The sequence below is a fragment of the Xiphophorus maculatus genome, chromosome 11 (genome assembly GCF_002775205.1).
Source record: "Xiphophorus maculatus strain JP 163 A chromosome 11, X_maculatus-5.0-male, whole genome shotgun sequence".
Classification (NCBI taxonomy): Eukaryota; Metazoa; Chordata; class Actinopteri; order Cyprinodontiformes; family Poeciliidae; genus Xiphophorus; species Xiphophorus maculatus.
In genome coordinates this window covers 24,046,077-24,059,343 of record NC_036453.1, presented here as the reverse complement: position 1 = coordinate 24,059,343, position 13,267 = coordinate 24,046,077, and the positions used below count along the sequence as shown (strand labels likewise).

Here is a 13,267-nt window from a genome sequence, read left to right as displayed (position 1 = left end):
TACTGTGTAGTGTCTTATTCTTATTTTTCTGTTTGTTTGTTTGTTTGTTTATTTATCTTAGTTTGAATATGCATGCTTCCAGTTACCTTTATCTTCCTGCTGGCACTCCTCGATTTCCCCACTAGACAGTAAAGAATGTTTTCTTTTCTACTCAATTTCCAGTTCATTATTTTATTAGCCCATATAGGTCTAAAGACCTGATGAGCATTTGAATGCTATTGTCCCCAAATTTGGGGCTTCTAGAGATGAGGCAACAGCCATGTTTTAGTATTTAATATATGTATTAGAGTTTTCACATAATATACAAAAAAAATTACAATTCCAACAAGGAAGAAGAAAAAAGAACAGAAGAGAAAGAAAAAAACCCACCCATAAATACTGTCTCCTACAACATATATAGCAAAAAAAATTGCAGCAGCCATGATTTACTTCATTTTCAGTTAATGTGAATTACAGTCATCACAAATGATTAAGTTATTTATAAGAACTATTCACAGATATTGTCAAAAAGGACAGTTTTAACTACAATAATCACAAAAATCAAGATCAAAAGATACAAAAAACATGTGTATTAATAATAAAAAAAACTGGAATAGAAGAGGATGCATGAGAAGACAAATATAAATAAGCACTAATATAAGTACAAACCAGAGGCAATCAGTTTGCTAATTGACTGACTCTAACAATTGTAGAGACACAAGTATTGAACCTTGGGGAACTCCTCAGGTAGTTTTTGCTTAGAAACTCTTTTCCTTTAAGAGCAAAAACAGTCAAATGCAGAATCAGGAATTCTTGCAGTCAAGTAGCAAAAGCACAAAATAATTCACAGCAGCTGCAGCCATCAAGCAATGTTTGTGTTCCTTCGATATGTTAGTTTTTGTTAAATGCTAGATTGAAAATAATGAGAAAGTTGCAGTCTGGCCTTCTATTACGTTCTAAAAAATTTTTGCTAATGAATCATGCATGCTTTATCAGCAAGACCTAACAATAACACACTATGCTGGGAATATCAGACGATGAGAAACCTTTGATCACTCCATGAGCTTTTTTTTTTTTTTTTACTACATTATTATTACATCAATCGCATCAATAAAACTACAATGGCAGTGACGATCACGTTCATCTCAACCACACCTTTGGTTTGTTACTTGCGGCTGAATTTCAGCAGATGTGAGGAGAGAAAATTCGGCCTGCTTCACCCTTTTCCTGTTGTAGCTTCGAGAGCTAATGGGGATGCGGCGGATTGCATTATCATGCATTTCTGAAAATCACTGGTTGCGTGAAGAGGATTTTATAGGGAATACACTCTGCTCTGCAGCACTAAGCCGTGTGTACACACCAACTTTATGCTATGCTGAGTTAATGCAGTTTATTATTAACAACGGAGAGTTAAACTCAAATTCAGAATGAAAGAAGCGAAGACAAGAGTTGTTGTCCTTTCTTTTATCTGTTAACTTTAGAAAGAGTTATGCAATTTCTTTAGTATATAACCCTGACTTGCAGCATTCATATAAATGCTGCTCCACATATGTGACTATTAATGTCATGAGCATTAAAGAAATAAACATTACTCGGTCATTCAGAACTTAACAAAGCTTATGATGAAACTAAATGTACAATAAAACTTAGATGGTTGGAAGCAGGCTGTTTATTCAGGAGGATTACAGGGTGTTAATAAGGTAAACTCCAACAAATCCAGACTTGACTACGAAGAAAAAGCTCAATTATGCTGCAAACTTCATCAGTGCTAATTTTGTTTTGTTATTATTATTATTTTTATTAAAGAAGAATTTTCCGTACTACTCCTGCAAACACTGTCTCAAAGAACTAAACTCAAGTGGAGCTATATGTCGCAACCAGAAACCAGACTTTAAGTGATGTGCTAAAACCCAGTAGTGCTTCATGACGCAGTTTGTTTTCCAAATAGAAAATCTAAAAAGGATGGGATGCGTTTGCAAATAAGTAATTTGCATCTTCATCGTTCTGCGGAGTTACAGCTGCAAATCGTTTATCTACCACTTTTGCGTCACTGTAAAGTCTTGTCAGATTTCCAACAATCTTTCGATTCGGACATTGGGTCATGTTGTCAGCCTTTGGGGTATGACTGCTTTTTGAAGGTGCCCTGTTCCTAAATGAATATGACGAATCAGAAGAAGTAGAAGAAGAAAAAAAAAATCTTCATTTCTATATCTCCTGCTATCCCGAGTGTTAACGGCTTGAGCACAGAATGCTCACGATAAGATTTTTGACAAGATAATCCCAGATTTGATGGGAACAGTAAATTCACTATAGTCCTCCTGCGCCTTTTACAACTTCGGGGTAACTGCTTTTGTTGTGCACGCGCACGCACACGTCATGGTCGCGCACGCTCCCACAGCAACGAATATTTCTTCTGAATTGCAAATTCAGCAGACCCCCCCCCCCCTCTAAAAAGCTACGCAGTATGAGTAGCGACTGGGCGCAGATCGTTTTCTGAATCCGGTTCCGGCGTGCCGACGACACCGATGCCCGTGCCCACTGACTGATCGCAAGGCTTTTTACCCGAACAGCACAGAACTGTAGCAGCTGACAGGCGGATGCGGAGGGGAGGGTCGCCAAACCCGGCGGAATTCTCACGGTCCGCGGACTAGAAGGGCTCTTCTGTCCGAGTGACAGCCTCCCAACAAACATATGCTGAAAACTTTCAGCTGTCCGTTTTGACGCGGGGGCGTTTATTTAGATTTGCAACACCGGTCCGAGAAGCTGTCATGATGCAGGTGCAAACTGTGGGCTAACGGTACTGAAATGACTTGTTTCGGCGCTGACGCGATTCGTTGTGCCATGCCAACCTCGCATTGTCAGATGCCATTTTACTCTGCGTTTCCCCGGCGTTTGGGTTTCCATTATTGTGGGCCTGTTGTATAATTAGAAGTTCACGAGGCAGTAGCAAACAAGCTGGTGCAATGAGAAGCTACGCTGTCCGAGGAGCAGTGCGCAGTTTGTGCTGAAGCTTATGGGTCCTGCGTACTCGAGCCCCCGGCTTCCAGTTGGAGAGGTGTGTGCTGCGGGACTACAGCGCACAGGCTGTCGGCCACACATCTGGACCGCCCGACTGCTGTCATCTGCGGCCTGATCGGACGGGGTACTCCTTGAACTTGTGTGTTTTAAGGGGGTAACTGAGTGAGGTCGCTTCGGGCGGTGTCGTTCTAGCAAGGAGGGGTGTGTATTTGGCTCGGACTTGGGGTGGTGATCCACTGGAACACCACAGTCCGAGCCCTGACTGGCTGACTACTCAAGGAATAAACGCCTGTCCAGCGATGAATTTTGCGTAGCCGAGTCACGCATTTTTAAAGGCAACGCTAGAGTGACATTGCAGTCTTCTCGCCACATTGGTTATTTCTTTGCCAGACTGAAAAAAAAAATAAAAGAGTGAAAGTGGAGTATTGTCCGTCGTACGTCTCAACGCAGTGGGATTTCTACGTCTGGTCGGCGTTCCCCCCCACCCTTCCCGCGGTGACGGTTATGGGTCGGAAGCGGTGTGTCGGTGCAGATTGTTCCAAGATGGCGGCCGGGTGCTGCGGGGTGAAGAAGCAGAAACTGTCGGGATCTCCCGGGTCGGGGGGTCCCGGCGGGGTGGGGGCGGGAAGCGGGGTGGCAGGAACCGGACATTGTGGCTCGGAGTTGGGGATTGGCTCCTCCGCGACGGTTGCAGCAACGGCGAACGTGAGCAGAGCCAACGGCCTGGGGGGACCCGGAGGTAACGTTAGCGGTAGCAGCGGCGGCACAAACGCTCTGTCCCCTGCCCCGGCCGGCTACTCTACATCCGGCCTCTCCCCGAACCTCAGCCCAGGACCAGGTTCGGGAAGTGGCGGCAGAAAAATGGTCGTCTCAGCAGAGATGTGCTGCTTCTGCTTTGACGTGCTTTATTGCCATCTGTACGGATACCAACCTCCGAGAACACCCAGGTTTACAAACGATCCCTAGTGAGTATTTATGTCTTTTGTTGTTGTTGTTGCTCCATTTCAGCTCTGACAGTTGAATTTTCCCAATAGGAACTTGTCTGTGAAAACCTAATACGTCCACGTTTGGAATTAGTTTTGTCCATTATATAGAATTCGAATTGTCACGTGAAAGCACAGCTTAAATTCGGTTGAGTTTAATTCATAAAGCTCCTCCCGATTGTATCTCCACTGAGCAAGTTTTAAGTAGGGCCTAGTGATAGAGGCTGCTCGGGCCTTCAAGCTACTCAAACCGCACGCCAAATATGCTCTTCTTTAGCTGAATTTTTGAATAAAATATATGGAATGTTAATGACTGTTTGAGGCACCAGGTCAATTTTAGACTTTCCACGAGTATTTGTCAAGAATAAATATTTCACAGTACTTCTAATCTAACTCAAAAGCTAGTAGCCAGTGTTCTTCTCTACTAGCGCTAGCTTTTATCGGCTAGCCATTATTAGCATCTAGAAGATAAAAGGATGGAGCGTTTATTTTTTTTATGTTCAGCAACTTTAGGTTGGCTGATTTATTGCCGGACGTTGACTAAAATGTATTTAAAAGAGCCCAATGTTTGACTTAAGTAGTTGTGGTTTAGACATTTATCTCAAGTAAATACTTGGTGGCATATACTGAGCTTATCCTTGTTAGCCGCTACATTAGCTTACCATCATAGTACCAATGAGCAGTTAGCGTCTCATTAGCTTTTTTTTTTTTTGCGGTCTCCCTCATATATTGACAAGTTAATGGTTGGCAGTTTATTGTATTTTATTTTACAGGTTTTGCTTTTTGTTAAGTCGTTTCCTATCGAAGTAGGGAAGAAATAAGTTTTTCATAAGCAACAAAGAAAACATGCTACTCGCTAAGTACTTAGCAGTTCTAAGCTATACTTAATTTAACCGGTATTAAAGACGGACTAACTCCATTAGTAGATAATCAAAGGAAAACAACAAGCCTGTTCAATATCACGATCTGAGGGATCCACAAAATATACTGTAGTATGATAAAAATAATTATAAGATTTGTAAATGTATATTTGTTTTTTTTTTCAGTAGGCTTCATGTTGAGGCCTCTATAGAAACATTTTGTCCCCTATTTAACATGGTAATATGACACCATGTGACCTAAACGGGTGTCTTACATTTTTTTTGAAGTATTTTCCATTGTTTCGAAACCAGAGCTCACTTTTTCCAGAATAAGTAGGAAAACGTTCGTTCATGTGGCAACTTTTTCAAAAGAACATACTCAGTGTATTGTGATGTTTGTTGATACAGACATAGAACAGTGGCAGTTTTTTGAGTAAGGGCGGATTGAGAGTCAGAACAAACTTGAAATTAAAAATTAGCTGAAGTGTAAAGCTGGTGCAGAATAAACTATGTATTTTGAGCAATACTATTTTGTACCTCTTAGCACTTTTGTCAAAGTTTAAGTTCAACAAGAACTATTTCAAATTGAACACATTTTTTAAAATATTATTTAATACTCGTCTATTCTTTCAGCAAGCAAGGATACAATAAAAATGTCCTTTATTGCCCTCAGTGGGGATATTCCGGTACCATAATTTGCAAACGTTTGCCTAATAAAGTATCACTGTAAAAGAGCTTGTATTTTATTCACTATATAATAAATGTGAGATTAGTGGAATGCTGTAATTCGTGATAACTTTGAGTCTTTGACAGAAAGAGAAAAAAAAAATACTTTTATAAAGGTATTCTCATAAAGCTCATGACATTTTTTATTCAGTCTTACAAAAACCAACACGACTCCATTAAAATCGTCATCAAATAAATCAAGGTATAGAGTAAAAGATTGGTATGAAAAAGTTTTACATTCTTCAGCTTTCCCGGTTTTTGAACAGTGGCATGCATGACGTCTGAAGAATTCACCATGTCAATGCGTAACAGTGTGTGACTGCAAGGGAAAAAAAATGTGGGTGGACACATTCTTCTGTGAAGGACTGTTTTACCTAAAGTGCTTTGCATACATCATTTATTAATGTAATAATGTGAGATGTACGTGACTTACTTGGGTGAGAACTGACATGGTCTTCAGATTCCACACTTTGGAAAGAGAATTTTTTTTTATAGTATTCTGTAATTTAAAAATGTTGAGATATTTGACGAATGCACAAACGTTTTGCACCTAGGTATTTAATATTAGTCACCAGAATGCAAAAAAAATCAAGTTAATTTTGACAAAAAGTTTGAACCATCTTTTTAAATGTATAGCAACAGAGCACCGGTGCAGATCTCTACAAATCTTCAAAGTAAATTTTTTGTCTTTTAGTGCAACATTTACTGTAGTTTTGCTAAAATATGCTGGTTTAAATATTAAGTTGGAAGAACTGAAGCTTGGGTTTCTATCTGGTCTTTAATTTCTCCGTTTTCTTTTCAAACAAATCTTTTTCTAAAGAGACTTTCTCCCATTTGGACTCAACGAGCTCTGAAATCACATCTTGAAACCCAGCCTTCTCTGCAGAAGGAAAAACGTCCCGTCTCCACGCTGAACTCGAAACCCTCCCGGACGGGTAACATAATCTGCGCGAGAGGCAGAAAAAGTCGGATCCGAAGTGTTAACAGGAATTTTCCACAAGCTCATAATGTCTTAGGAGTAATTTAGCATTAGGAGCTTTTTGTGGTTTGGGTGGGAGCATGGAGGGGGAGCAGAGTTAGGTGACTGAGAGCTGGTCACATTACCCAACCGTCATAGTATTGCCCTGGACCAAAAAGATCCGTCAACGGATGCATAACAAGCTAATTCCTGCTGGATGTGTGTGTAAGCTCCATCCGGTCGGAGGAACTTTTGAGTACGCTGTGCGATGTCCTCGACATGTCCTTCACTTGGGGGGGGGTGTGAAGCTTGTCAAGCTGAATTATTGAAATGCTCTGACCAACTCCAACTTTGGTCATAGGCATAATGCTCTGGTGTTTTTGAGAAAAACATAAAAACAAGAATCTTACATTGTTGCAGTTCTGTCATGTTTTTAGTGATTAAAGCAGAGAAGAGTTTCCTGTTTTGGAGTTGTCCTGTGGAAACATCCCTAAAATAGTTTATTTTTCTTACTTAGCTTTTTTTTTTTTAAGCATAGCAATAACGAAAAAGGGAAATTGACAATTCAATCATTATTAAATTGACTTGTCCACATTTTGAGCTAAAAAAAACATCTAAGATAAAGACAAACATTGCTGTTAAATAGTTGCTGACCTTCATATTGGTTGTAGGCATGTATATCTCCATAAAGCCACGGCAGTGATGTAACACTGAGTGGCATGTCACATGCATCTTGTGGAAAGCAGAGCAAATTTTCCAAGATAATGTAAAAACAAATGTGTAATGAAATTCTAATATAAAAGTACCTGGTTAATGTCATCGTGTCAATAAATGTTTCCAGTGTTTTTAATATGAACTAGTTGTTGCTTAGGAATATTTTTAAAAAGAAAGTAGATGAGTTTTTTTTTTTTAAAGTAACTCTTGACAGTTTAATATTAAGAAGCACAATTGTAAATGACTTATCAGTATTACAAAATTATATATATATATTTAATTTTCAAATGAATGAAAGACTTATTGTGCTAAAATTGTAGAAGTATTCAAAATTGAACTCTTCCAAATGAGGGGAAAAAAGGGCATGTTGTGCATAGGCACGGACTGGTATGAGATTTTATTCATTTTTTTTAACAAGTTGTAGAACATCAGCAGCTGCAATGAATATTTTAATTTTTAACAAACAGTGAAGCTGAAGTGCAGCTAACATTTACTGGGGAATTTTTATGTAAATGTTCTTGATGCGCTTTTTAAGTTTTAACACAATCATTATATGCTTTTTAAATGTGATATTAAGTTTTTGTTCCACCTTGTTTTGGCGACTGACATATTCCCAATCGAAACTCGAAAGTTTGGTAGCTTTCTCTCAGCCGCCTGACTGGCAGTGTGCAGCTTTTTCGTTCTTGAAATTGCTGTCACGCAGAAAGAGAAATCGCTCTAAAATGTATTCTGGTGACATGATAAAATTTAAATCTTGTTTTTTTTCGTTGTTCCATGTTCATGTTGTTTATGTAATTCCTCTAACACCACTGACATAAAACTTTTTTCCTTTTTACCGGTGTCTTGATGTTCTCTGCTCAGACGCGGTATTTTGCTGCGTTAATGCAGCATCGCATTGGCTCTTCATTGTCATTCATGGCTTTGTATAGACATCAGACAGTGATTAATTAGCTATGAATGTAGAGCCACTGCAGGGGCTTCAGTTGGGTTTTCCTCAATCAGAAGTTATCTCATCATAAAAGCTGGAAGAAATCTCAGCTACAACATGAAAGGGGGGGTGAAAATTGGAGTCAGACAAAGAGTTGGTTAAGCAGGCGGCCCAAAGCAACGAAGGAAAGGCTTTGATGGAAAATGATCCATCATGATGAAAGACATTAGAGCTAGTTCCATCTCAAGTGAGTAAAGATTCTGTCGTATTTAATAAGAAAGCAGCAGGTGCTGACGTGCTGCTGGAGTGTGTGTGTTAACATCATTTAGACTCAGTAAATTAAATGGATCACTCTGGGTTTTTTTTTTTTCTTTCTGTTTTTCAGCCCGCTGTTTGTCACATGGAAAATAGGCAGAGACAAACGGTTGAGGGGTTGTATAGGTACATTTTCTGCCATGAATCTGCACTCAGGACTCAGGGAGTACACCCTTACCAGGTAAGCAAACACAGTTGAAATATATTACTTATCTGTAAGATTGATCATAAATTGGGCTGTTTGAATATTTTACATTGATATCTGTGGTTGTAGAAACCAACCTGTAGTGGTAATTCAGTTTGTCAGGGTTTTCCTCAGTATATTATAAGCCTGGCGGGCCACAATGCTTTACTTGTGCACCCACCAGGCTAAGCATTGCTTATTTATTTAAGCCTTTTTAAAATATTTGCATATTTTAAGACTTTAAAGTTGGTGTTTAGGTGTTGCTTGTTAATCTTGTTAATAACATGATTTTCAAGTGATATTTTTAAATTTCCTGTCAACTTTAAACATTCTTTAACTCAAAAAGACGACAGGCCGCTGGATGAATGACTGCCCCAGTGCCCAAACACCAGAGTTAGCAAGTTTTCTGGGGGAAACCTTGAGTTTGTGCTTCAGCCTGTGTTTCTTTACGCTGGTAAAATATGTCAGTAACAAACCGACTTTCTTAATGTAACTTTGTGTGGCGCCCTCTACTGTGCAATATGCAGTTTAAACTTATTCAGCTAGATCAGTGGTCTGCCAAAAATGTTACATGTTCTGATGAATAAAAACAATTTAGAATTTTTGATAAATGTCCACTTCAGAAATGTGTCTATTTTTCTTTTTAAAGAAAATGTTTCAAAAATTTATTATTTTTTGGGTTTTAAATAAAAGTATGATATTAAACTTTTACCAAAAGAAGATGGCTATGTTTTCTTCTATGGAATGTTTGCGAAAAAAAGGATTTACAAAAAGTACTTGATGTCACAGTGGAAAATTAATGCAAATAGTTCTCAAAACAACAGCAAAAAAAAAAAAAAAAAAAAAGCTAAAACTGAAATTTGTATCTATATTTAAAAACACCAGTTTATCTTTTAGTCAAAGTTATCATGGGGCATTGTGTAAAGTCTTAAGAATGCGCTTGTGGCTCAAGGAGCCTCATGTTGCAGACCCCTGAACTAGATAAAAGGCAACAAAACAAAAAAAAAAGTTCCTGTTGTCTTTATAACAACAGGAACATAGGAAATTAAACCGTCCTGCATGCTGACATCTTCCTAGTGCTGAGCACCATCAGGGATTGTCTTTCTGCAGCACCAAACATACAGTTGAGAATTTCAGTAGCATAGATTCAGAGCCAGAGGGCGTGGGGCCCCACCGAGCCCTGATCTCAGCTGGATTAAGTCTCTCTGTCATAGAAACATCGAATTACCTCATTCGTGCCTTTAATTTCATGCAGCCCGTACAGCATTTTATTCTCAGTTTCATTTCACAGTGAGATCTTATGATTATTTCTTTTTTTTTTTAAATTTTTTATTTTATAATCTGCGTCCCCCCGTTCTCCCCACAGATGTAGTTGAGCTCGGTGATCTTTGGATTAGTAGTGCACATGGCCGCCTGCGTGCAGTGCCTGTCACTTCCATGTAGGTCTTTCTGCAGACTCGCTGTAGCTCACGCAGAGTCCAAAATTAACACCAGCCAGGAGCCAAAATGCTGATAATATGGTGAGAAAAGCAAAGTGTGGCCTGGTAAGTAGCTTGAAGTTACAGGCCTTTAATCGCTTCTTTTTTAAATTTATTATTTTTTTGTTATTCTAATCCTTCCCAGTTGAGACTATATGATCTTCACTTCCCACCCTCTTACTCTTTGATAGCAATAAATGGGACACAGTCACTGTAGGTTACCAGGAGGTTAATTTGCCACTGGGTGTTTGGAGACTTTCGGTGTTTTCAGGTTGATTGAAATTCTTAAAAATGCTTGATGTTTCAACTAGATGTTTTCAAGGTTGGGAAAGTGCTTGATATTCAAACCACACAGTTTAGTAATATATTGCAATCTAATGTTTGATTAAAAGTCAAAATTTGGAAAACGTTATTTTGCAGTTGAAATCAGGTATTTTCATTCACGTAATATAAAGACACGTTTTTTTTTCACACTGTTTGAAGTTAAATCACAAAACTTTTCTTGTTTTTAGTTAATTAGAATTAGAAAAAATATTTCTATTTGCTAAATGTCAGGAAACTTGGCAAAAATATTTTTTTAGAGATTTCTTTGTCTCTTTGTATGTTGTGTTTAAGCATTTAATTTGATCAGGAAGGTCATTTACCTTAAGGTTTTTAATATAATGAATATTTATTATTCCTAATGGCTCAATGACTAATTGATCTGTGTAATTGAGACAAAGGTCATAGTTCAACAACGTTATTGAAGTTGAGGGAGTTTTTTTTTTGTGTTACATGAGTGTTTTATTCTCTCATCAGCCAGCTCAACAGGGTATGTGAGAGATCCATTCCAAAACAAAATTTTGTTATATTTTAGTTTACTTGGTGCCTGCGGTAGAATGTAGAATACGATCACAAGACAGTATTAATAACAGTAACAAATTGTCATGTGAGAGCAAATTGAAATTGGAGATAAAAACAATACAAATGAACAAAAAAGAACAAAGTGCAGCGATGGAAAAATTTGACAACTTAACTTGAAAATCTTGAGTTTTACTGTGGGAAAAGTGTACGAACCCGGCTATAAGGTCTAACCGAGCATTGGTTAGAATATGCAGCTTTTAAAAGCTGCATATTTAATTTAACTTAAAATGTTTTAAGAAGGCTGACATAAGAAGACCTCTTTTGTCAAACTCTCAAATATGAGTGGTTTGTGCTGCATTTTCTGTCACTGGTTTTGTTCCCATCAGCAGGAGTCTTGACGTTCACGTAACGATCAAACACACCGGATCATAACACCTTTCATCCATATGATCCTCTAATGCTGCTCGCCTGTGTGACTTACTGTCTGCAGTGCCCTTAAAGACAGCCGCTTCCCCCCTATGACAAGGGATGAGCTGCCTCGCCTCTTCTGCTCAGTGTCTCTTCTCACCAACTTTGAAGACGTGGGTGATTATCTCGACTGGGAGGTGAGCGCTTCACGAGGCAGTCGGGTCACATTTCCGAGAGTTTCTTTTTCTGTCGCTGCCGCGCTAATTACTCGAGGTTATTCTGCGGGGAAGTCTTGTGAAATGCCAAAGAAAAAACAAAGTAATGTGCATAACCATTGTGCTTGTCATGCTCCTTAGCAAGGCTGAAGAAGCTAGTGGTCGCGGGTTATGGGCAGGTGGACGGACGGACCCAAATAACACAATTTGAGAAAACTTCTTTGAAGCTGAAAAAGATTTTAGACTGGGAAGGTTTAGATCAAATTAAATCAATGTGTTGCTGGTCCAGTCCAAGTCCAGACATAAATCAACTTTGAAAGCTGTGGCAAGTTCACTGACACTTCCTGTCTAATGTGACAGAAGCTGAGCTATGCCGGGAAGAAGAATCGACTGTTTGTGTGGATGTGTATAGGTGGTAGAGACCTGTAAGAAGTGCTGCATGCCACACTTTTCAGATTTGTGTTTTTAAAAAGTTTACAAACTATGCCTCATTTTCACCTCTATTGAATCCGCTGAGGTTTATTGCTGTAACGTGATGACGTTCAAAGGAACCGTACGAATATTTAACGAAGCTAGTCGTCATCTTAAATTGGTTTAGGTGCCAACACATTTATAGTCATTTCTATTCATAAAACCGCCTCCGTTCAGTTGTGCAGGAGTTTATTTTATTAGCCTAAAGCAGACGTGAAGCAACTCTGACTTTGTAACGCAAAGTTCTCTTTTTGTTTCGCTTTTCTCTTTGCTTTTAGGTGGGTGTTCATGGTATAAGAATAGAGTTTTTCAATGAAAAAGGATCAAAGCGCACCGCCACCTACCTGCCAGAAGTTGCAAAAGAGCAAGGTGAGCATTTTTGTGCCCTCAACTGAACAGCCTCTCCTGCCTTCAAACAAACTTGTCAAAATAATTACACAATTGCATTTTTAATAATTGTTTTATTTTTTTTTTTAATGATTCTAGGTTGGGACCACATTCAAACCATAGATTCCTTACTACGAAAGGGAGGTTACAAAGCTCCCATCACAAATGACTTCAGGAAGACCATTAAGTTAACCAGGTATAATTGGTTCTATTTCATCAATATTTGAGTGTGTTGGTGTTGTTTCCTACCATAGCAACACATTTTCACCTAGATACCTGTTTGCTAACAGTAGAAACTTAAATTTAGCCAAATAAAGATGCACAGAGAAATGGAAAATCGCCTCAAGAAAGAATGAAATGTCACCAGTTAGCCCTGGGTTTGTCTAAGTAGACCAGGGGCGGCCAAAGTATGATTTGTGGCCCATGGAACAATCTAGTATGACCCTCCAGTTCAAGAATGCTACAAATTGAGACCACCGGTGGGCACTTTTAATTTTAAATAATTTAATTTTAATCATAGTAAGCAACACTATAATAATCCAGTGACTTAACAAAAAAGCACATCAATTCTTCTAGACCAGATGAACTGGAAAAATTTTACCCCAAAAATTAGGAAACAATTTTTTAGTTAGGCAAAAAATAATATGCCACTCTGTTTCATATACAACAAATTCACAATGACATTATTTTGCGTTAAATTGGGAAAAACAGTATTGACTTTCTAACGCCTACGATTGAGATGACTTAAGATTTCACCAAAAACCCTGAGAAGTTTGGGAGGAAAAAATCTGGTGCTGAGT

The 13,267-nt window shown here is 38.6% G+C and overlaps 1 protein-coding gene across 2 annotated transcripts in view; it reads left to right on the top strand.

Moving 5' to 3' along the window:
- Positions 1 to 2,457: 2,457 nt before the first annotated feature.
- Positions 2,458 to 13,267, top strand: part of ammecr1 (Alport syndrome, mental retardation, midface hypoplasia and elliptocytosis chromosomal region gene 1) — a 15,231-nt gene continuing 4,421 nt past the window's right edge. The window contains exons 1-5 of one of the 2 annotated variants that reach the window (XM_005800756.2): positions 2,460 to 3,962; positions 8,552 to 8,662; positions 11,477 to 11,591; positions 12,359 to 12,449; positions 12,567 to 12,663. In XM_005800756.2, the coding sequence (XP_005800813.1) occupies positions 3,502 to 3,962; positions 8,552 to 8,662; positions 11,477 to 11,591; positions 12,359 to 12,449; positions 12,567 to 12,663 (875 nt within the window). In that variant the 5' untranslated portion in view covers positions 2,460 to 3,501. Of the gene's footprint in view, positions 3,963 to 8,551; positions 8,663 to 11,476; positions 11,592 to 12,358; positions 12,450 to 12,566; positions 12,664 to 13,267 lie in introns of both variants that reach the window. The other variant, XM_023342220.1, reaches the window with a different exon arrangement.